This window comes from Bos indicus x Bos taurus, chromosome 23 (genome assembly GCF_003369695.1).
Source record: "Bos indicus x Bos taurus breed Angus x Brahman F1 hybrid chromosome 23, Bos_hybrid_MaternalHap_v2.0, whole genome shotgun sequence".
In the NCBI taxonomy this organism is placed as follows: Eukaryota; Metazoa; Chordata; class Mammalia; order Artiodactyla; family Bovidae; genus Bos; species Bos indicus x Bos taurus.
Genome location: NC_040098.1, coordinates 10,885,840 through 10,910,432, shown reverse-complemented (window position 1 = coordinate 10,910,432; position 24,593 = coordinate 10,885,840). Strand labels below are relative to the sequence as shown.

The window sequence follows — 24,593 nt, the reverse complement described above, 5'->3', positions numbered from 1 at the left end:
GCCGTCGTGGGCGGGGCGGGGCAGGCGCCGGTGGGCGGGGCGTGCGCGGGCTGGGTTTGGGGCCGCGGCGGGAGCGGGAGTCAGCGCCACTCGAGTGCGCAGGCGCCTGGCGGTTACCGGTCTCGCCATGGAGCGGAAAGGTGAGCGGTGGAGCGGCCTCCCGCCACGAGGGGCAACGGCCGCCGGGGGCGAGGCCCGGGTCACCGCCGGGAGCTTCGCCTAACCGCCGCCGTCCGGTCCCCGGGCGTGCGGCACCCCTCCACTGAGGTGGCGCCGCCCCTCACCCCCCGCTTCTGGGCTGCGGGTCCGCGCCCCTCAGCTCGGGCGTCCTTCCGCGCCGGCAGTCATCGCCCCTTGTTCCCCGCCAGGCCCGCCCGCGACTTGGGGCCGCTCCAGGGCCCGGCCCTCGCCCGGCGAGGCCGACCACTGCTCGCCAGCTCCCTGACCCGGCCCGAGCCCCCTCCGGCGCGCCCCGCCTGGGCGCTGCTTTGCGCCCCGTGGGCCGCCAGCCCCCCGAGCGGCCGCCCAGCAAACGCCGCGGCCCTCAGCCCGGAGCCGCCCCTCAGGCAGGCCCGGCGCCAGGGCCTCGCACCCCTGCTGGGTCTCCACCCTCACCTTGGTCGCCTCCTTTTCTCCCCATTCGCCCTTCATCCATCCCTCTCTCCTGCAGTGCTTGCGCTCCAGGCCCGAAAGAAAAGGACCAAGGCCAAGAAGGACAAAGCCCAGAGGAAGTGAGTTTCGCACCCCAACATTCCGTTCTCTGGGTCTATCCCCGCACTTCCTCTCCTCCGGTTTCACGCCTGGAACGTTCACGGGGTCTGGGGCACCCGGGCGGCCCCGGCCACATGGCCTCGGGGCGGCCGTGGAGGGTTGCGCCCCTGGAACCATGTGGGAGGGAGCTTCGGTTGCTGAAGGTCTGGTTCTGAGCAGCCCGGCGCCTGCTGGAAAAGGGCTATTGGTGGAGGACCGGAGCAGCCCGGGCCATTACCTTCCCAGCTACAGGATGAGGCACCGGCTCCCCGAGTTTGGGCCTTCGCACCGAGCTGTTGGATCATGATCAGTTTGTGAACTGTTCTCTTTCCATACCTGCGTCTCAGCGTCTTAACTTGCCTCCTACGTGTGCAGGGTAGGCAGCCAGGGAATTCTTGAATGAATTTTCCGTCTTTCGGTCTGCCAGCCTACACGCTCCCTTTTATAGAGGAGGGCAGGAGCTTCCCCCCTGGGTTAGGCAACTTCCTGAGTATGCAGGCGTCTCTCCTTCCTCGCGGTGTGCAGGCAGCCCCCTGGTCTGGAGCCGGTTTCGGTTGCTGCTTGTCTTGCGCTGAATGCAGAGGCCTTCTGGAGTGGGCATCGCAGCAGTGGCGGGGAAGTTGTTTAGCCAACGACGCCGTTGGATTCTGGCATGGTTTGTTCAGTGCCACAGGCCCGTTTTTATCAGCAGGATGCATAATCGTGGTTTAGCGCTATTGTGGGAAGCACAAAAGTTGGTCAGAGCTTCATAAAAACGCCCAGTAGAGGGCTTCGCAAGTGAGTCTTAGTCTGAAGAACTTTTATCTTATACTCACGTTTAATTGCAGAGGGCCTTGGGAAAAAAATGCATTTTCTGAACACTTTTCCATTTACTTGGGTCTACCTGGAGTTGTACACCATCTACGTCTTTCTGAGCTGATGAAACTCATTTCTGAGGCTTCCCTAGGTTTCCTTTCTGAGTGATAATACAAGATCCGGGTATGTGTGCGTGAGTGTACGTATGTGTATTGTTTTTGGCGGCTACCTAATGTTTCAGGAGAGCAAATAATGACTTGTATCAAGAGAGCTAAAGTAGACGAACTCAACTCTTGCTTCGTTTCAGTCAACTGTTTTATGAAATTTTTTATTTTGTGAAGTGCTTGGTAACCAGTGTATTTAAATTGTACGTATTTGGTTTGCCCCTTGATTATCCATATATGGATGATTCAAAAACCAGTTTTTACTCAGATAGGTTTAATAGAAGCAACAGGGAGCTAACCTGGTTCTCCTGTGCAGTGGGAATTTAAATGTTTGTGTGTGTGTTCTCTGTGGTTCTCCTGTGTGTGTGTGTGTGTGTGTGTGTGTGTGTGTGTGTTGTTACTCTCTCTGGAGCTGATATGAATGTGTTATAAACCAATATGTTTTCTGCTGATGTAAGGAGGTGGTGATTTTATTACTCACTGTATTATTTAGAATTCTTCTAAATAATTCTAATTCTAATTCTTCTGTTTTTGTTCTCTCCATAAGGAAATTAACCTTGATATTAGCCTGAATCAGCCTATATATAATTTGGGAAGTAAATATAGTAGGGGTGATCATATACTTTATTTTTAACCAGATATTCATTACTTTGGATTATCTATTTAGACCATATGTTTTATTTGTAAAGCTGAATGTATGTATTTTGGATTATCTGTTACTCCATTCACTGCCGTGGGTAACTTAGAGTTACTTGCACAAAAACAAGTGAATATTACATATAATTAGCAGTTACTGTACAACCTTGATTCTTTGAACCACCTTCATTTACTTGTAGTTTCAGAGGTGCTTTTTTTTTTTAATTTTAATTAATATTTTGATTTGGGGGGACAGGTTTCTCCAGCCTCCTTTTAAGTACCTGAGAAGTCTAATTAATTAGCTTGGTTACAGAACCGTGTCAGAAGTTCAAGCCCATTTGACTCAGGTAACCTGACTATTCCATAACTTCTGACTGCCCTCCTGGTTTCCAGTCATTTTGCAAAAGCAGGCTGCTAGTTACCAGATTAGTCAAGGAGAAAGTCTGAGAAAAAGCATGTCATAGTTTAGTCTTTGGACCTTGGATTACTTAGTTAGGGAAACAGTCTTATATGTTACCACTGGTAGCTCAGTCATAATGAAAACTGATCAGGACTTGTTTTAAAAAAAGCATTTAAATTAATAACTTTAGAAAATTTTCATGTAAAACAGTAAATGACATCCTAGTAATTTAGTCCTGGGGTGGTACAGGTAGAAAGGATTTTTAGTCTCTATTTTGTGGATCTTAATACTGGAATCGACACACTTTAGAGAATATGCCCGGGGAGCTGCACCTGTTTGTAGCAGTGTCACACTGGAATCCAGTGTTCCTATTTTCCAGTTCAGTGCTCTTTAGGATTTGTTTCCTTTCTGTTCTTTTAACTCTGCTGAAAGATCTGACCTGGGGATCTTTAGTTGTCTTACTTGGGGAATTCCTTCTCCATTTCACTTTTTCACACACTGTACTCTCATTTACTAATGTTAACTAGTTGGTGACAGTCTCTATTTTATTTACAGATAAGGAAATTGAGATTCACCAGATTACCCACCTAGAAAATTTGAAGCTAGGATTCTAACCCAGATCTTACACGCCCCAAAGTCCTGGTATATCTCCCAGTGACAATTCCTTTTGGTGTATCTAAGGACAGTTATGGTAGAAGCCTAGTGAACAGAGGCTTCTGAATAAGGGACCTCAGGATGCCTTGGTGTTGAGGTATACATTCATCGCCCCCTGGATATGTCTGTTTCTAAAGGATAGTGTTCTATCTCCCTTTGAGTGTTCAGTTTTCAATGTGTATATCAAAAGCTGTGTGCCTTTATTTGTTTATTGTAATTTTATAATTCAGTGCAATTTACATCTGCATTTGAAATTGTATGAAATAGAAACATATATAGATGTACATATATATTATATAGAAATATATGTGTTTCTATTCCACAGAATCATATAATTCCAGAATAGATTTCATAACTGATTATTACGTAGCCTAGGAAGTTAGTTTGGACAGTAATTTACACTGTATTTGCAGTTAAAGAACTTTATGAAGTTAGTATAAATTTTGTAGTAAAATTTTTTGAGCTGGAGAAGTGCTTTTGCTCATTTTAGCACTCATATATGAAATCAGAGGGGAGGAGGTTTTATTTCTTAATTTTGCAATGTAATTGAAAACTCAGAAGGGACAATACTTTGAAAAAAAATTTCAACATTTTTATTCAGTAAAGGGTAAAGTACATAAACTTGAAATAATTTTTAATTAAATGGTATTAGATGTGTTTTATGTTTAACAACATACCTTGAAAATTGGTTCTGCCCCAGTTCCATATAGTGCAGGATTACCATTTTTTTAAAGGTCTGCCTTTTTCATCATCTTAGGAATGGTTCCATATCAAGACACTAGACAGTAGCTTCATTTAGCATTCCATCAAATGGATGGACCATAATTTATTTTAGTTCCTATTAATAAACATGCATATACTTTTTAAGACAAAAATAGAATTATTGAATATATTTTTCAGTAGTAGACATTACCAGGAACATTTTTTACAACTTAAGTATTTCACGTCATTTTAAACATTCCACTATATGCTGTTACTTCACAGCTAAGATGAATAGTCTTTTGGATTACTATTGCTCCCATCAGTGATTATTTCTTTAGGATAAATTCTTAGAAGTGATATTACTAGTGTGTACATTTAAAAAATTTTAAGTTCATATTGTCAAAGTTTTCTCCAGAAAAAGTTAACCAGCTCCTATTCATTAAATACTTCAGTTCAGTTCAGTTACTCAGTCGTGTCCGACTCTTTGCGACCCCATGAACCGTAACACGCCAGGCCTCCCTGTCCATCACCGACTCCCGGAGTTTACTTAAACTCATGTCCATCGAGTCAGTGATGCCATCCCGCCATCTCATCCTCTGTCGTCCCCTTGTCCGCCTGCCCACAATCTCTCCCAGCATCAGAGTCTTTTCCAATGAGTCAACTCTTCACATGAGGTGGCCAAAGTATTGGAGTTTCAGCTTTAGCATCAGTACCGCCAATGAACACCCAGGACTGATCTCCTTTAGGATGGACTGGTTGGATCTCCTTGCAGTCCAAGGGACTCTCAAGAGTCTTCTCCAACACCACAGTTCAAAAACATCAATTCTTCAGTGCTCAGCCTTCTTCACAGTCCAACTCACACATCCATACATGACCACTGTAAAAACCATAGCCTTGACTAGATGGACCTTTGTTGGCAAAGTAATGTCTCTGCTTTTGAATATGCTATCTAGGTTGGTCATAACTTTTCTTCCAAGGAGTAAGCATCTTTTAATTTCATGGCTGCAGTCACCATCTGCAGTGATTTTGGAGCCCCAAAAAATAAAGTCTGACACTGTTTCCACTGTTTCCCCATCTGTTTCCCATGAAGTAATGGGACCAGATGCCATGATCTTAGTTTTCTGAATGTTGAGCTTTAGGCCAACTTTTTCACTCTCTTCTTTCACTTTCATCAAGAGTCTGTTTAGTTCCTCTTCACTTTCTGCCATAAGGGTGGTGTCATCTGCATATCTGAGGTTATTGATATTTCTCCCGGCAATCTTGATTCCAGCTTGTGTTTCTTCCAGTCCAGCGTTTCTCATGATGTACTCTGCATATAAGTTAAATAAGCAGGGTGACAATATACAGCCTTGACGAACTCCTTTTCCTATTTGGAACCAGTCTGTTGTTCCATGTCCAGTTCTAACTGTTGCTTCCTGACCTGCATACAAATTTCTCAAGAGGCAGGTCAGGTGGTCTGGTATTCCCATCTCTTTCAGGATTTTCCACAGTTGATTGTGATCTACACAGTCAAAGGCTTTGGCATAGTCAATAAAGCAGAAATAGATGTTTTTCTGGAACTCTTTTGCTTTTTCCATGATCCAGCGGATGTTGGCAATTTGGTCTCTGGTTCCTCTGCCTTGTCTAAAACCAGCTTGAACATCTGGAAGTTCACGGTTCATTGCTGAAGCCTGGCTTGAAGAATTTTGAGCATTACTTTACTAGCATGTGAGATGAGTGCAATTGTGCGGTAGTTTGAGCATTCTTTGACATTGCCTTTCTTTAGGATTGGAATGAAAACTGACTTTTGCCAGTCCTGTGGCCACTGCTGAGTTTTCCAAATTTGCTGGCATATTGAGTGCAGCACTTTCACAGCATCATCTTTCAGGATTTGAAATAGCTCAACTGGGATTCCATCACCTCCACTAGCTTTGTTCATAGTGATGCTTCCTAAGGGCCACTTGACTTCACATTCCAGGATGTCTGGCTCTAGGTGAGTGATCCACACCATCGTGATTATCTGGGTCATGAAGATCTTTTTTGTATAGTTCTGTGTATTCTTGCCACCTCTTCTTAATATCTTCTGCTTCTGTTCGGTCAATACCATTTCTGTCCTTTATTGAGCCCATCTTTGCATGAAATGTTCCCTTGGTATCTCTAATTTTCTTCAAGAGATCTTTCCCATTCTGTTGTTTTCCTCTATTTCTTTGCATTGAAGCTGAGGAAGGCTTTATCTCTCCTTGCTATTCTTTGGAGCTTTGCATTCAGATGCTTATATCTTTCCTTTTCTCCTTTGCTTTTCGCTTCTCTAGAAGCAGTTTATTTTAATGAGAGGATACAAAGAATAAACAACAGACATCGTAAGTAAATTATGTAGTATGTTAAGTGATAAGGTGGAAAATAGAGGAAGATAAGAGGGATTGAGAAGCTGGGATGGGGGTGCAGTTTTAAATAGGGTGAAGGAAGCCACATTACTAAGGTGACACTTGAAGGAGGATGGCTGCAGGCAGAGTGTGAGGAATAGGAATGTTCTTCCAGCTCCTGCTTAGCCTCCAGGACTGGGCAGTATTACTTGAAAAAGCTTCTCAAAAATGGTAATCTACGAGATACCTTAATTTCTTTTATTACTAACAAAGTTGACCATTTGGAGGATATTATTGGCCAGCTACTATCTTTTGCCCATTTTTATGTTGGATGTTGATTCTTTTCTTAATCTTAAGAGCTACTTGATAAGAATATAGCTTTTGTTAAGTGGCAGGTTTGTATTTCTCTCAACTTCATAGCCTTTCAAATTGCATTTATAGTGTGTTTTTGACATAAATTAACTTTTTTAAATGTGGCTAATCTTTTTCTTTGCTTTTTGACATTTTCAAAGGTAATTGTCAACTGTCCGATGTTTAAAAAACAGTGGCATTTTTAATTTTGTGTGATTCCATTAAAATATGTACTTGGAAAATTATATACTACTAAAATTTCACTTTTAGAATTGCTGTTATCAGAAATGTTTTCTTGTCTTCTTTCTCAGTAAGTTTATATATGTTACTAAATTTTATTTGTTAGTGTTTCTTCTATAGCAAGACCCAGAGGCTTTACCCTGTTCCTTTAGATTGCTTGAAACCAGCAACTTGTTGAAATGCTAAAAGTGACTGTTGCTTAGGAACTCCTTTGTTAAAAATGAAGAAAAGACAGGCTGGTCAACAAAAATTCATTTTTACCATATTTTTTAGACCTGGTAGAATAACGATAGCAAACATATTTTTCCTCCCACCTTATATAGACTTTTGCCCAGTGTTTCCCAAATCCTGTCTACCACCAATGCTGGTTTGGGGACTAAGTTCATTTTTATATTGACTAAAGTACTTTTATGCTTCTCTCACTGTATCTGAAGTAATCCAAGCATATAAAAAAGTTCAGGTAGCTAGTAGTTTTAATGATTTAGCTAAAGAGATATAGGTATCTAAATATATTTTATACAGTTTTTCTTTGAATTTTAGATGCTATTAGTTTTTAATTCACCATTTTATTAAATACTTCCAATTAACCTGATAGCACCATTCAATATAAGATGTGTCTTTATTTCAGAGATGTGAATTGGTGGGAAACATTTTCATGTTTGAATTTGTGAAATGCAGTAATTCCGAGGTTGTGCAGAATTGACAGCTTGATTGTCAAGAGAAAATGGCAAAATTCACCTCAACTTCAACAGTTATCAACTATGGCTGATGTTATTTCATCTATATCTTCTACTTCCTTCCATCTTAGTTGAAAGCAAACCCCAGACATATCATTTGGTAAGATTGGGACTCTTCTTTTTTTTTTTAGGCCACATCATGTGGCATGAGGTATCTTAGTTCCCTGATCAGGGATTGAACATATACCCCCTGTGCTGGGACCACAGGAGTCTTAACTACTGAACTGCCAGGGAAATCCTGGACTCTTCCTTTTTAAATGCATAACTACAGTACTATTATCACACCTAAAATTTTTTGTCACACATGGGCTCTTTTATTAGGTTGGTGCAAATGTGTAATGGCCATTTCAGACTGTGGATTTTAAGTCATTATAATTAGGCTCAAACATCTTTATTACTCAAAATAGGAACCACTGTAATCAACCTATTTTTGCCAACAAGAATTAAGTTTGTTTATTCCTGTAGTGTAAAAATCCATGCTTTGGGGTTTGACGAACTCTTGGAAAGCATTTTCTGCCTTCTGGTTGTGGAAGTTTTCTAGATGCTTGAAGAAGTGGTAGTCGGTTAGGGGGAAGGTCAGGTGGATATGGCAGATGAGGTAAAACTTCGTAGCCCAATTTGTTCAACCTTTGAAGCGGTCAGGTGTTGTGGTGGAAAAGCATTGGGCCCTTTCTGTTGATCAGTGCCGGCTGCAGGCATTGCAGTTTTCGGTGCCTCTCATCAATTTGTTGAGCATACTTCTCACATGTAATGGTTTCACCAGGATTCAGAAAGCTGTAGTGGATCAGGTGGGCAGCCGACCACCAAACAGTGACCATGACCTGTGCTTTGGAGCTGCTTCTTGGTCCAGCTGTTGAGCTGGTCATTGCCATTTGTCATATAAAATCCACTTTTGGTCACACATCATGATCTGATTGAGGAATGCTTCATTGTTGTATAGAGTAAGAGAAGACGACACTTCAAAATAATGATTTTTTTTATTTTCAGTCAGCTCAGCTTACTGAGTTTTTTCATCTTTCCAATTTGCTTGAAATGCCAAACAGTTGTAGAATGGTTGACCCAGAGTTCTTCAGCAACTTCTTGTGTAGTTGTAGGAAGATCAGCTTCAATGATCTCTCTCAATTAGTCATTGTAACTTCTGCTGGCCAGCCACTATGCTCCTCATCGTGCAGACTCTTAATCTCCTTTGCAAAACCTCTTGAGGCAGCCCCACACTGTTAGCAGTTCCTGAGCCAAATGCCTTGTTGATGTTGTGAGTTGTTTCTGCTGCTTTATGACTCATTTTGAACTCAGAATCGCTTGAGGGACTCCCCTGGTGATAACAGTGGATAAGAATACGCTTGCCAATGCTGGGAACGTGGGTTCAGTCCCTGGTCTAGGAGGATTCCACACGCCTTGGAGCAACTAAGTCCCTGCATAACAACTACTGAGCCGAGGCTCTAGAGCCTGTGAGCCGCAACTGCTAAGCCCATACTCGTAGAGCCTATGCTCCACAGCAAAGAGAAGCCCCCGCTCACTGCAACTGAGAAAAGCCTGTGAGTAGCAGTGAAGACCCAGGGCAACCAAAAATAATAAATAGAAGTATAGAAAGATAAGAAAATTATTCAGATTTGCTTTTTGTCTAACATCATTTCAATAATCCAAAATAAATATAAAACAAATAATGTCATTAACAGCAAATAATAAATCATTAGCAAAAAAAACCCATAAAGTGAGAAATGCACACTGAAATGATCTATGACATAACCACATTTATTTAAGAATGTATTCCAACATCAAATGGCAAATTTCAACAGTGCAAAAACTGCAGTTACTTTTGCACCAGCCTGTTAGTTGTGGCTTGGAAGTCGTGGCATGGGGGATCTAGCTTACCAACCAGGAATAAAACCTTGGCTCCCTGTGTGGGAAGAGCAGAGGCTTAGCCACTGGACCACTAGGGAAGTCCCTGTTTTGTGCAGCTTTATGGAGGTATAGTTTATATACCATAAAATTCACCTGTGTAAAATGTATAGTTCAGTGGTTTTCAGTATGTTCACAGTCTTGCAAGCATCACCACTATCTGGTAAGTTTGAAATATTTCCATCACCTCAAAAAGAAATGCTGTACCCATTTACAGCCACTCCTCATTACCTCCCAATCTATCTGACCTCCAGCCGTCGGCAACCTCTAATTTACTTTCTTTCTCCATAGATTTGCCTAGGCTGGACATTGTGTATAAATAGAATCAACTATATGTGGGTCTTTTGTGATGACTTCTTTCATTTAGCATGTTTTTAATGTTCATGCATTTTGTAGCGTGTATAGTTGTTATTTCTGTTGATTGTCCTATTTTTGGCCAATTGGAGTCCCTTCATGATGGCTTCTGAGTAGTTTTGACTCAACCTGAGGCATTTTTTATAGTTTTTGATGTCTGGTGTGACAGTTTGTTCAGACTTCTGCATTTTCTGCCCCAGACTAGGAAGTAGCCCTTTCTCTAAGAATACTCTTTTAGTGAGAAATGACGTTTAGAAATCACAATCAGTGCACTTATTTGTACTAAATTTAGTCACTGTTTCTAGGATTTGTCTGTGGTTAGGAAATAAGTTGTGTTTTTTCTCTTAAAAAATAATGAGTTTATGTTATACTTAAAAATCAAATTGAATGACCCAGGGATTTTCCTTAGATCTTACATCTCTATCTCCTTTCTCTCAAATTGAAAACCCCAGTTCTCAACAGCAGCAACATGATTATTCGTTTTCTTTCCTCACAGCATGAATACAAAATAGTCTGAGAATGACAATGTCAATACTACCAGCAGTAATATGATTACTGAAGAAAGCTGATGACTTCTTCAGATTGTTGTTCTTAGGGCATAGTTTTTCACTAAGGGTGTAGAGTCAAATTCCCGAGTTTTAAAGTTATGTGAGCTAGTTCTTGCTGTGTGATTATGTTACCACCTGGTACACAGATTCATTTGTTTAATTTTTGCTTCATTTTACATCATCTTTGGCTTTTTAAAAATCTTCTTGTAGAGTTTGGGTCATCTGTGTTCTTAGTTTAGAATGAATATTGTATGTACAATCATTTGTGATTGTGTTGATTTATTTTTAGAACATGGTTTCTGAAGCATATGATTAATAAGCACAAAGGGAATGGTGATTATCAGAATATGGGGTGGGCTTTCTCATTTGTTCTGTGAGAAGATGAGTCATGTTACCAGGTCTTCAAATTTTTGGAGAGACCCTGGAAATTTTTGTTTTAATGTGACTTTTAATTTTTAAAAAACTATTATAAAAGTTAGAGGCAGGATTTTACAGCCTGCAGTTTGTTCAGTTCAGTCGCTCAGTTGTGTCCGACTCTTTGCGACCCCATGAACCGCAACATGCCAGGCCTCCCTGTCCATCACCAACTCCGGAATCCACCCAAACTCATGTCCATTGAGTCGATGATGCCATCCAACCATCTCATCCTCTGTTGTCCCCTTCTCCTCTTGCCCTCAATCTTTCCCAGCATCAGGGTCTTTTCAGATGAGTCAGCTCTTCGCATCAGGTGGCCAAAGTACTGGAGTTTCAGCTTCAACATCAGTCCTTCCAATGAACACCCAGGACTGATCTCCTTTAGGATGGACTGGTTGGATCTCCTTGCAGCCCAAGGGACTCTCAAGAGTCTTCTCCAACACCACAGTTCAAAAGCATCAATTTTTCGGCACTCAGCTTTCTTTATAGTCCAACTCTCACATCCATACATGACCACTGGAAAAACCACAGCCTTGAGTAGATGGACCTTTGTTGACAAACTAATGTCTCTGCTTTTTAATATGCTATCTAGATTGGTCATGGGCTTTCCTGGTGGCTCAGAGGTTAAAGCGCCTGCCTGCAATGCGGGAGACCTGGGTTCGATCCTTGGAGAAGGAAATGGCAACCCACTCCAGTATTCTTGCCTGGAGAATCCCATGGATGGAGGAGCCTGGTAGGCTAGAGTCCATGGGGTCACAAAGAGTCAGACACGACTGAAAGACTTCACTTCACTTCACTTCACTTCTAGATTGGTCATAACTTTCCTTCCAAGGAGTATTCATCTTTTAATTTCATGGCTGCAATCACCATCTGAAGTGGTTTTGGAGCCCAGAAAAAAAGTCAGCCACTGTTTCCCCATCTATTTGCCATGAAGTGATGGGACCAGATGCCGTGATCTTAGTTTTCTGAATGTTGAGCTTTAGGCCAGCATTTTCTTCACTCTTCTCTTTGACTTTCATCAAGAGGCTCTTTAGTTCTTCTTCACTTTCTGCCATAAGGGTGGTGTCATCTGCATATCTGAGGTTATTGATATTTCCCCTGGCAATCTTGATTCCAGCTTGTGCTTCATCCAGCCCAGCATTTCTCATAATGTACTCTGCATATAAGGTAACTAAGCAGGGTGACAATATACAGCCTTGACGTACTCCTTTTCCTATTTGGAGCCAGTGTGTTGTTCCATGTCCAGTTCTAACTGTTGCTTCCTAATCTGCATACAGGTTTCTCAAGAGGCAGGTCAGGTGGTGTGGTATTCCCATCTCTTTCAGAATTTTCCAGTTTGTAATCTCTGCCGTAGAGTCTTCAGGGTGAGAGTTAGTCATTAATTGGCCTAATCATTAGGCCTAATACCGTCTTTAGTGCTTCTCCCTAAAGTTATAGTAAGCACAGTCGTGGAAAAGCCCTGTGGTTCTTTGTGCCTCTTACTAGAAGATTAACTTGGAATTTGAAAAAGATCCATGAGATTAGCTATGAAGACCACAGTATCTAGTTTTTTCAACTCCCTAAATGATTAGTTTCAGAAAGTTGTCAGAAACCACAAAATAAGTGGTTTATACACAAAATACACACAAAATAAGTGAAATATACTTCATTTTCAGAAAAGTATAGTAGCACTGGACAGAGAAGTTAGCTGGAAGGAGGTAGACAGATAAAAATCATACTCATTTGTACAATGATGAGCCTGTGGTTTTATAGATGAAGGTTAAGGTCAGATGTAATTCATTGCTATTGGGTAATTTATTGGTGGCTTAAATGCTTCGTACAGTAGATATTTAAAGATTGCCTATCAAAGAGTTTGAGAACATTTGATATATATTTTAACTAGGATGTAAGAATTGTCACCAGTAGTGGTGAACAGTCATCAGTGACATGAAGTTTGGTGGTGGTATCGTGAGTCATGTTGATGACCTTTATATATTGTTTAATTTACTCAGATTCTAAATTCTTTGTTTTGAGTGACTAGGCATTTTGAACAATGCTACCTGTCCTTTTGGGGGTAGACTTATGGAGAACCCAAAATACTAAAGTAGTCTTATTTTGTAACTAATAATAAAGATAATTTTGGGGCAACTGTATCTTCTCATTCACTTTGCTCTTGATTGTGGTGCTGCCCTTCGTCATGTGAAGGATCTTGAATGTCTTTTCAACCAAGTTGTTTAACCACAGATGTCGGGTCCTTTCTATACAGAGCTTAGTGGCAAGATCCCTTGATACTCTTCTTCTCTTCCATGACTACCTTTGCTTTTGAGAATAGATTTTGCGAGAATTGTATGTTGCATATTTCTTTGCTAGTGTTAAGAATATAATGACATAAATTAGGTAACTTATGCTTGTGTTGCTTCCCTTCCCTGGTGGCTCAGTTGTAAAGAATCTTGCCTGCAGTGCAGGAGGCCCCGTTTCAGTCCCTTTGTTGGGAGATCCCCTGGAGGAGGGCATGGCAACCCACTCCAGTATTCTTGCCCTGAGAATCCTATGGACAGAGGAGCCTGGTGGGCTGCGGTCCATGGAGTTGTACAGAGTCGGACACGACTGAAGCAACTAAGCAGCAGCAGCATGCTTGTGTTGTAGGTAGAAAGATAGTAGAGGTATATGCTCTCCTGTGCGCGTGCACGCACGCTGAGTTGTGTCTGACTCTTTGCGACCCCGTGGATTATAGCCCGCTAGGCTCCTCTGTCCATGGAAATTTCCAGGCAAGTATGCAGGAGTGGGTTGCCATTTCCTGCTCCAGGGGATCTTCCTGACCCAGGGATTGAACCCACGTCTCTTACATCCCCTGCAATGGCAGATGAATTCTTTACCACTGTACCATTTGAGAAACTCATGTTCAGGTACTGTTTACCAAAAAGAGCTTGTACTTTCGAATCCCATAGTCCTAGGTTCCAACTTGCCTCTAACGTGGTTGTTGGGTGAACTTGGACAATATCATTTGACTTCCTTGAGTCTGAGTTGCCTTATCAGCTGATGGTGAGATTCTGATGATGAAATTGTACGTGCATGCCTTGCTCAGCACTCAGCTGGAGTAAAGTGCTTTGGGGACTACTCCCATGTTCATGTTTTCTTCCTTACCTTAAATGGGTTTACCTTTGACTGTTATGTAACATTTCTTACTACTGTTCATGTGTTGAGCTAATGCTTTTAACTCATCTGTTGGTATTTCTCACATGTACATGTATGAATCAAGTCTAGATTGGAGTAGAATTGCCAAAGATCAGGGATGCTGCTGCTGCTGCTAAGTCCCTTCAGTCGTGTCCGACTCTGTGCAGCCCCATAGACGGCAGCCCACCAGGCTCCTCTGTCCCTGGGATTCTCCAGGCAAGAACACTGGAGTGGGTTGCCGTTTCCTCCTCCAATGCATGAAAGTGAAAAGTCAAAGTGAAGTTGCTCAGTTGTATCCGACTGCTAGCGACCAAATGGACTGCAGCCCACCAGGCTCCTCCATCCATGGGATTTTCCAGGCAAGAGTACTGGAGTGGGGTGCCATTGCCTTCTCCAAAAGATCAGGGATGGTTTGTTTAATTTTGTGTACGTATTATCTGATAAACTTAGGCACTCAGATTTTTGTTTCATTGTTGCCAAACCCTTTTTTGAGGGGGATACATACAGTTGAACCCATAACGTGGTTCCTTGATAGTTCTTCACCACAGGAGCTCCTGCAATTATTCAATTTCCAAGGCAGAAAGAAATAGAAGACTAAAGTTTGCATGTAAGTAAACTAGTTTCTAAGGTGCTTTTTCCAGTCAGCTTTCGGTTTGTCTTTTGAAGCCAGAGCTAAATAATTTCTAAGACCCCAAATACATCATCTTCAAATCAGTTCTTTCTCCTGACTTTTGTTTTTTTTTTGAATCTTTCCAGGTGAAACTCTAGCATCTCTCACCTCTTTACTCAAATGTCACAACCTTATTTAAAATAATGTCAGCATACTCTTGTCTCCTTACCCTACTTAAGTTTTCTTTATAGCCCTTCTCATAGCCTGACATAATAGAACATGTATCTCCATGAGAGACATTAAGAGAGAAGACTTTGATGGGACTTCTGTCCTCCCAAGTTTAGCAGTTCACCAGCTGAAACTCAAAAACCAGACAGTTGAGATAAATTGGGGCTCTTTTTGTCTCCTTGTGCTAGCGTGTAAACATAACGAAGACCCAGAACGCTTCTTTCCTCACAGCTGCGTTTCCAGTGCCTAGGAAGGTACCTGACCTACCTGTTGGCACTCAGTAAGAGTGAGTTAAATGAACACATGTTTGCTTACTTCTGTTCCCTTATTTCATATATGTAATGCTAAAATTTATGGATCAGCCACTGATATAGGATAAAAAGAACCACTGTGTTCCTCAGGAGGTAGGTATTTTTCTGCCTTCATTGTAGGTACTGGGCGACTGAAGCACAGAGAGCTTCTTGAATTAGCAGTGCATTCAAAGTCGTGGGGCTCTAGCAGACTGTAGAACCAGGATCAAACCTAAGTCTCCTAACACCGGAGACCTTGACTGTGTCTCCTGCATCTTTGGTCTCCAGCCCTCATACACTTTTACCATCTTCTTGTCAGAAGAATTTTTCTAAAGCACCGCTTCTGCTGCTTAAGTTTCTTGATTTCCTTCCACATAAAACACTTCAATATTTGACATTTAATAACTTCACAGTCTGATTTCATTAGGTGATTGCTGGGGTTGGGGTGGGGTGTAATGGTTTTCAGTTGAGTGATGAATAACAGCTGAAAAAGGAAGAGAAGATACTTGCCTTGTATATATACCTTTTCTAGGTATTTATATCAGAGAAGGCAATGGCACCCCACTCCAGTACTCTTGCCTGGAAAATCCCATGGACGGAGAGGCCTGGTGGGCTGCAGTCCATTTGGTTGCGAAGAGTCAGACATGACTGAGCGACTTCACTTTCACTTTTCACTTTCATGCATTGGAGGAGGAAATGGCAACCCACTCCAGTGTTCTTGCCTGGAGAATCCCAGGGACGGGGGAGCCTGGTGGGCTGCCGTCTATGGGGTCGCACAGAGTTGGACACGACTGAAGTGACTTAGCAGCAGCAGCAGGTATTTATATCCCATTTTACAGGCAATGAGCAAAATAAAGTCTGTCCTCATGAAACTCATGAAACTGGGAGTGTGTAGGAAAAAACATCAATCACTGAAGAAAAATGAAGTGGGGTAAAAGGGCAGGGGAGGGTGTGCCCCTAACTACTGTTTTATGTAGGAGTGTCGAGGAGGTTTTCTGAAACGGCAACCCGTTAACATGGATCTAAAGAGATACATGGTCAGTAAGGTGGGTTTGCAGGGGCAGAGCTGGACAGCGAAAAGATTATGTAAGGCCTTATATAAGCCATTATGAAAACATCTATTTTGAGTGTTCAGTTCAGTTCAGTCCCTCAGTCGTGTCCGACTCTTGCGACCCCATGAATTGCAGCACACCAGGCCTCCCTGTCCATCACCAACTCCCGGAGTTCACCCAGACTCACGTCCATCGAGTCAGTGATGCCATCCAGCCATCTCATCCTCTGTCTTCCCCTTGTCCTCCTGCCCCCAATCCCTCCCAGCATCAGAGTCTTTTCCAGTGAGTCAACTCTTCATATGAGGTGGCCAAAGTACTGGAGTTTCAGCTTTAGCGTCATTCCTTCCAAAGAAATCCCAGGGCTGATCACCTTCAGAATGGACTGGTTGGATCTCCTTGCAGTCCAAGGGACTCTCAAGAGTCTTCTCCAACACCACAGTTGAAAAGCATCAATTCTTTGGCGCTCAGTCTTCTTCACAGTTCAACTCTCACATCCATACATGACCACTGGAAAAACCATAGCCTTGACTAGACGAACCTTTGTGGGCAAAGTAATGTCTCTGCTTTTGAATATGCTATCTAGGTTGGTCATAACTTTCCTTCCAAGGGGTAAGCGTCTTTTAATTTCATTGCTGCAGTCACCATCTGCAGTGATTTTGGAGCCCAGAAAAATAAAGTCTGACACTGTTTCCCCATCTATTTCCCATGAAGTGATGGGACCGGATGCCATGATCTTCGTTTTCTGAATGTTGAGCTTTAAGCCAACTTTTTCACTCTCCTCTTTCACTTTCGTCAAGAGGCTGCTTAGTTCCTCTTCACTTTCTGCCATAAGGGTGTGGTGTCATCTGCATATCTGAGGTTACTGATATTTCTCCTGGCCATCTTAATTCCAGCTTGTGCTTCTTCCAGCCCAGCGTTTCTCATGATGTACTCTGCATATAAGTTAAATAAGCAGGGTGACAATATACAGCCTTGACATATTCCTTTTCCTATTTGGAACCAGTCTGTTGTTCCATGTCCAGTTCTAACTGTTGTTTCCTGACCTGCATACAAATCTCTCAAGAGGCAGGTCAGGTGGTCTGGTATTCCCATCTCTTTCAGGATTTTCCACAGTTTATTGTGATCCGCACAGTCAAAGGCTTTGACATAGTCAGTAAAGCAGAAATAGATGTTTTTCTGGAACTCTCTTGCTTTTTCCATGATCCAGCGGATGTTGGCAATTTGATCTCTGGTTCCTCTGCCTTTTCTAAAACCAGCTTGAACATCTGGAAGTTCATGATTCACGGATTGCTGAAGCCTGGCTTGGAGAATTTTGAGCATTACTTTACTAGCGTGTGAGATGGGTGCAATTGTGCAGTAGTTTGAGCATTCTTTGGCATTGCTTTTCTTTAGGATTGGAATGAAAATGGACCTTTTCCAGTCCTGTGGCCACTGCTGAGTTTTCCAAATTTGCTGGCATATCGAGTGCAGCACTTTTACAGCGTCGTCTTTCAGGATTTGAAATAGCTCGACTGGAATTCCATCACCTCCACTAGCTTTGTTCTTAGTGATGCTTTCTAAGGCCCACTTGACTTCACATTCAGGATGTCTGGCTCTAGGTGATTGATTACACCATCGTGATTATCTGGGTCGTGAAGCTCTTTTTTGTACAGTTCTTCTGTGTATTCTTGCCACCTCTTCTTAATATCTTCTGCTTCTGTTAGGTCCATACCATTTCTGTCCTTTATCGAGCCCATCTTTGCATGAAATGTTCCCTTGGTATCTCTAATTTTCTTGAAGAGATCTCTAGTCTTTCCCATTCTGTTGTTTTCCTCTATTTCTTTGCATTGAAGCTGAGGAAGGCTTTCTTATCTCTTCTTGCTATTCTTTGGAACTCTGCATTCAGATGCTTATATTTTTCCTTTTTTCCTTTGCTTTTCGCTTCTCTTCTTTTCACAGCTATTTGTAAGGCCTCCCCAGACAGCCATTTTGTTTTTTTGCATTTCTTTTCCATGGGGATGGTCTTGATCCCTGTCTCCTGTACAATGTCACGAACCTCCGTCCATAGTTCTTCAGGCACTCTATCTATCAGATCTAGACCCTTAAATCTATTTCTCACTCCCACTGTATAATCATAAGGGATTTGATTTAGGTCATACCTGAATGGTCTAGTGGTTTTCCCTACTTTCTTCAATTTAAGTCTGAATTTGGCAATAAGGAGTTCATGATGTGAGCCACAGTCCACTCCTGGTCTTGTTTTTGCTGACTGTATAGAGCTTCTCCATCTTTGGCTGCAAAGAATATAATCAATCTGATTTCAGTGTTGACCATCTGGTGATGTCCATGTGTAGAGTCTTCTCTTGTGTTGTTGGAAGAGGGTGTTTGTTATGACCAGTGCATTTTCTTGGCAAAACTCTATTAGTCTTTGCCCTGCTTCATTCCATATTCCAAGGCCAAATTTGCCTGTTACTCCAGGTGTTTCTTGACTTCCTACTTTTGCATTCCAGTCTCTATAATGAAAAGGACATCTTTTTTGGGTGTTAGTTCTAAAAGGTCTTGTAGGTCTTCATAGAACTGTTCAACTTCAGCTTCTTCAGCGTTCCTGGTTGGGGCATAGACTTGGATTACTGTGATATTGAATGGTTTGCCTTGGAAACGAACAGAGATCATTCTGTCGTTTTTGAGATTGCATCCAAGTACTGCATTTCAAAGTCTTTTGTTGACCATGATGGCTACTCCATTTCTTCTGAGGGATTCCTGCCCGCAGTAGTAGATATAATGGCCATCTGAGTTAAATTCACCCATTCCAGTCCATTTGAGTTCGCTGATTCCTAGAATGTCGACATTCACTCTTGCCATCTCTTGTTTGACCACTTGCAATTTGCCTTGATTCGTGGACCTGACATTCCAGGTTCCTATGCTATATTGCTCTTTACAGCATTGGACCTTGCTTCTGTCACCAGTCACATCCACAGCTGGGTATTCTTTTTGCTTTGGCTCCATCCCTTCATTCTTTCTGGAGTTATTTCTCCACTGATCTCCAGTAGCATATTGGGCACCTACTGACCTGGGGAGTTCCTCTTTCAGTATCCTATCATTTTGCCTTTTCATACTGTTCATGGGGTTCTCAAGGCAAGAATACTGAAGTGCTTTGCCATTCCCTTCTCCAGTGGACCATTCTGTCAGACCTCTCCACGTGACCCGCCCGTCTTGGGTGGCCCATGGGCATGGCTTAGTTTCACTGAGTTAGACAAGGCTGTGGTCCTAGTGTGATTAGATTGACTAGTTTCCTGTGAGTATGGTTTCAGTGTGTCTGCCCTCTGATGCCCTCTTGCAACACCTACCGTCTTACTTGGGTTTCTCTTATCTTGGACGTGGGGTATCTCTTCACGGCTGTTCCAGCAAAGCGCAGCCGCTGCTCCTTACCTTGGACGAGGGGTATCTCCTCACTGCCCGCCCCCTCCTCTAGGCCCTCCTGTGCCCGGGCAGCCACGGCTCCTTGGAGGTGGGGTTGCTTCTCCCGGCCGCCACCCCTGGCCTCGGGCGGCGGGTAGGTCCTCCCGGCCGCCGCTCCTGACATTGGCCGTTCCTGTGCCATCACAGCCTAGCACTCTCGGCTGCCTCCCTTCAGGCATGGGGTCCTTGCGGCTTCTGCCCCTGACGTGGGGTAGCTCCTCTTGGCCGCGCTAAGTGTAGTGGTTACCTAATACGTAATATGTTATTATATATTATTACATATTAGTGCTTTATTAAAGATTGCCCATTGTTTTTTGGTTTTGTTTTTTAGGTATAATAAGTCCAAAATGCTCCCTGTAGAAGCCTAGGCTGCTGAGATTAAGAGATCACAGATTGCCATCTAGTGGCTGTGTAATCATAAATGTGGGTAAACCTTCCAGAAAATAAGCAGGCTCTACAGAAGTTTGTGGAGAAGGCAATGGCACCCCCACTCCAGTACTCTTGCCTGGAAAATCCCGTGGGCGGAGGAGCCTGGTAGGCTGCAGTCCATGGGGTCGCCAAGAGTTGGACATGACTGAGCGACTTCACCTTCATTCACTTTTCACTTTCATGCATTGTAGAAGGAAATGGCAACCCACTCCAGTGTTCTTGCCTGGAGAATCCCAGGGACGGGGGAGCCTGGTGGGCTGCCGTCTATGGGGTCGCACGGAGTCAGACACGACTGAAGTAGCTTAGCAGCAGCAGCACAGAAGTTTGTGTTACCATCTTAGGTGTATCAGTGCAAAATGTGGATGCCTGAGGGGGGAAAAAAAAACCTTTATATATGAACTGTTGTGTACCTCTACCCTCAAACACTTTATATAGTCCCTTTGAACAAAGACATTCATTTGTATATTCACAATTTAATTATCAAAATAGGAAATAAAGTGTTAATAACAGTAATTTAGATCTTATTTAATTTTTGAATTTTTGTCAATTGTCTCAATGTCTTTTGTAGAAAAAGGGTTTTTTTTCTGGTGTATCTAACCCAGGATCATGCACTGTATTTAGTTTTTGTGTCTCCTAAATCTACAGCAGTTCCTTGCCTGCCTTTGTGTTTCCCGACATTGGTGCTTTTTAAGAATATAGGCCATTTGTTTCTGAAATTTCTCTCAGTTTGCTTTTTTCTGTTTCCATGTGATTTGGCTTATATGTGTTGGCACTACCTAAGTGAAATGTATCTTCCTTGGGGCATCACATCAGGAGACAATTGATACCTGTCTCAGTATTGGTGATATTATCTTTGCTGAGTTAACGTAGTGACTACCACGTTTCTTTACCATAAAATTAAAATTTTTTCCTCTTTGCAATTCATAAATTATTTCTGGGGAGATATTTTGACCTGTATGTGTAACTTTTTCCTTATCAAAATTTCACTGTTTCAGCATTCATTATTGATTCCCACCTAAAGCAGTTATTGATATGATGGTTACAAAATGGTAATTACCTAATTCTACGATTTCCTTCTATGTAGTTAATTGGTCAGCATTGTGTTACTAGAAAACTTTCCCTTTACTCCATTCATTTGTTTATCATTCTGGCCATCAACATTAACATAAATTTATGGGGTCTCTTTCATTCAGTAGAGTTTAATCAATTGCACTCATTATTATGATGCTCATATTCTTTCATATTTGGCCATTGGGACCCCTTCACACTGGCTTTTGTTTCTTTGACAGGTCTCCTTTATTCTTTGAGCACTTCTCTACTTTCTGGTACAAGATAATTCTATGTTTATCTTGTGCTTTTTCTGCCCCAACCCTGGAATCAGTCATTTCTTTGAGGAGCCCTGGTTCCTTTTAGTGAGGACTGGTGTTCAGAAGCCAAGATTTGGGTATGTTTTTAACTAAACTTTTAAAGTATGATTTTAATACTTCTGTATCACAATATGTTGGAATAGTAGGTTTCTGTGATATCACAGTTCTTTATTTCTGATGAAAAACCTAGGTGGTAGAAGCTGTAATAACTCTTGGGCCCATTCTTTGACATTGCTCCAGTAACCTACTTTAGTGTAAGGCAATGATAATTAATGTTGTAATGTTGTAATTGAAGCTCCATATTTCCATTTTGAAATAATACCACTGTACACTGTGTAACTAAGTAAAGTACTGAATGCATGAAGACATGTAAATTTCCTATCCCTGTAATAATCTGTAAAGTCAATTCCAAACTTTATGTAAAATATGAGCATAATAATCTAAAAAATTTCCAGAAAAGTATACTCCATTTTGAGGCTTTTTTGTTATATGGTGTGAGAAAATGTTCTAATTTGATTTTTTTACATGTAGCTGTCCTGTTTTTCCAGCACCACTTTTTTTTAATTGACCCATGTCCCCTAGCATACACAAAGGCTATTATTTCTCTTATTTTTATATATACAATTTTATTTGTATATTTATTTTTGGCTGTGCTGGGTCTTTGTTGCTGGGTGGGCTTTTCTCTAGTTGTGGTGAGTGGGGGCTACTCTGTAGTTGTAGTGTGCAGGCTCTCGACGTGGAGGCTTTTCTTGTTGCAGAGCGGGGGCTCCAAGGCACATGGGCTTCAGTAGTTTTGGCATGTGGGCTCAGTAGTTGTGGCTCCCAGGCTGTAGAGCACCAGCTCAGTAGTTGTGGCAAATGGGCTTAGTTGCTCTGCAGCATCTGGGATCTTCCAAGATCAGGGATCAAACCCACATTTCCTGTGTTGGCAGGCAGATTCTGTACCACTGAACCACCAGGGTAGCCCCAGCACCACTTATTGAAGATACTGTCTTTTCCCCATTGTATATTCTTGCCTCCTTTGTCATAGGTTAGTTACATAAGTGCATGAGTTTATTTCTGGGCTCTCAGTTCTGTTCCATTTATCTATGTTGCCATTTTTGTTCCATTACCATACTGTTTTGATAATTGTAGGTTTGTAGTATAATTTAAAATCAGGGCACCTGATACCTCCAGCTCTTTTATTCTTTCTCAAGATTATTTTGGCTCTTCAGAATCTTTTGTGTTCTCATACAGACTTTAGAATTACTAGTTCTATGGAAAATGCTATTGGTATTTTTAACAGGAACTGCATTGAATCTATAGATTACCTTGAGTAGCATGGTCATTTTAACAGTATTCTTCCACTTTGTGAACACAGCTAATTTTTCAATCTGTGTTGTCTTCAGTTTCTTTCATCTGTGTATTATAGTTTTCTGAGTACAGATCTTTTTCTTTAGTTAGATTTATTCCTAAGTATTTTATTCTTTTAGATGTGATGGTAATTTGGGTTGTTTTTAAATTTCTCTTTCTGATAGTTTATTAGTATATAGAAATGCAACAAAGTTTTGTGTATTAATTTTGTATCCTGCAATTTTACCTATTCACTGATGACATCCAGTAGTATTTGGGTGTTATCTCTAGGATTTTCTATGAATAGTATCATGTTATCTGGAGACAATGACAGTTTCACTTCTTCCTTTCCAATTTGGACTCCTTTTATTTATTAGTCCTAGTGGGTTTTTGATGGATTTTTTAGGATTTCTAGATGTAGTGTCATGTCTTCTGCAAATAATAACAGTTACACTTTTTCCTTTCTAATTTGGATGCCTTTTATTTCTCTTTCTTGCCTAATTGTGCTGGCTGGGACTTCAGTCCTATATTGAATACAAGTGGTGAGAGTGGGCATCCCTGTCTTGTTCCTGATCTTAGAGGAAAAGCTTCCAGCTTTTCACCATTGAGCACGATGGTCATTGTGGGCTTGTCACATCTGGCCTTAATGATACTGAGATATATTTCCCCTATAGCTGCTTTGTTGAGAGTCTTTAATCATAAATGGATGCTGAATTTTGTCAAATGCTTTTTCTGCATCTGTTGAGAAGATCATGTGATTTTTATCCTTCATTTTTTAATGTGGTATATCATGTTGACTGATTTGCAGATGTTGAACCATTCTTCATCCTTGGAGTAAACCTAACTTGATCATGATATAGGAGAAGGCAATGGCACCCCACTCCAGTACTCTTGCCTGGCAAATCCCATGGACAGAGGAGCCTGGTAGGCTGCAGTCCATGGGGTCCCTAAGAGTCAGACACGACTGAGTGACTTCACTTTCACTTTCCACTTTCATGCATTGGAGAAGGAAATGGCAACCCACTCCAGTGTTCTTGCCTGGAAAATCCCATGGACAGAGAAGCCTGGTAGGCTGCAGTCTGTGGGGTCGCACAGAGTCGGACACGACTGAAGCGACTTGGCGGTGGCGGTGGCGGATCATGATATATGATCTTTTCAATGTATTATTTAATTCGGTTTACTAATGTTTTGTTGAGGATTTTTGCATGTATGTTCATCAGTGATACTGGCCTGTAATTTTCTTTTCTTGTGGCATACTTGTCTAGTTTTGGAATTGGAGTATTTATCCTCAAAATGAATTTGAAAGAGTTCTCTTCTCTACTGTTTTTTGAAAGAGTTGTGAAGGATTGGTATTAATTCTTATTTGAATATTTATTAGAATTCACCAGTGAAACTGACTGATCCTGGTTGTTAAGAGGTTTTTGACTGCTGATTTAATCTCCTTACTAGTAATCAGCCTGTGTTCAGATTTTGTATTTCACCATGATTCAGTATTGATAAATTGTATGTTTTAGAAATTTATCCATTTCTTATAGGTTGTCAAATTTGTTGGCATGTAATTGTTCATAATATCAGTTACGATCCTTTGTATTTCTCTTGCATCAGCTGTAACATCTCTTTCATTTCTGATTTTGAGTCTTCTCTTTTTGGTGAGTCTAGCTAAAGGCTTGTCAGTTTTGTTTACCTTTTCAAAGAACTAGCTCTTAGTTCC

The 24,593-nt window shown here is 41.7% G+C and overlaps 1 protein-coding gene across 1 annotated transcript in view; it reads left to right on the top strand.

Moving 5' to 3' along the window:
- Positions 1-127: 127 nt before the first annotated feature.
- The window catches only part of SRPK1 (SRSF protein kinase 1), a 73,424-nt gene continuing 48,958 nt past the window's right edge, over positions 128-24,593 (top strand). The window contains 3 exon segments of the mRNA XM_027525322.1: positions 128-160; positions 162-185; positions 187-731. Of these exon segments, the coding sequence (XP_027381123.1) occupies positions 128-160; positions 162-185; positions 187-731 (602 nt within the window).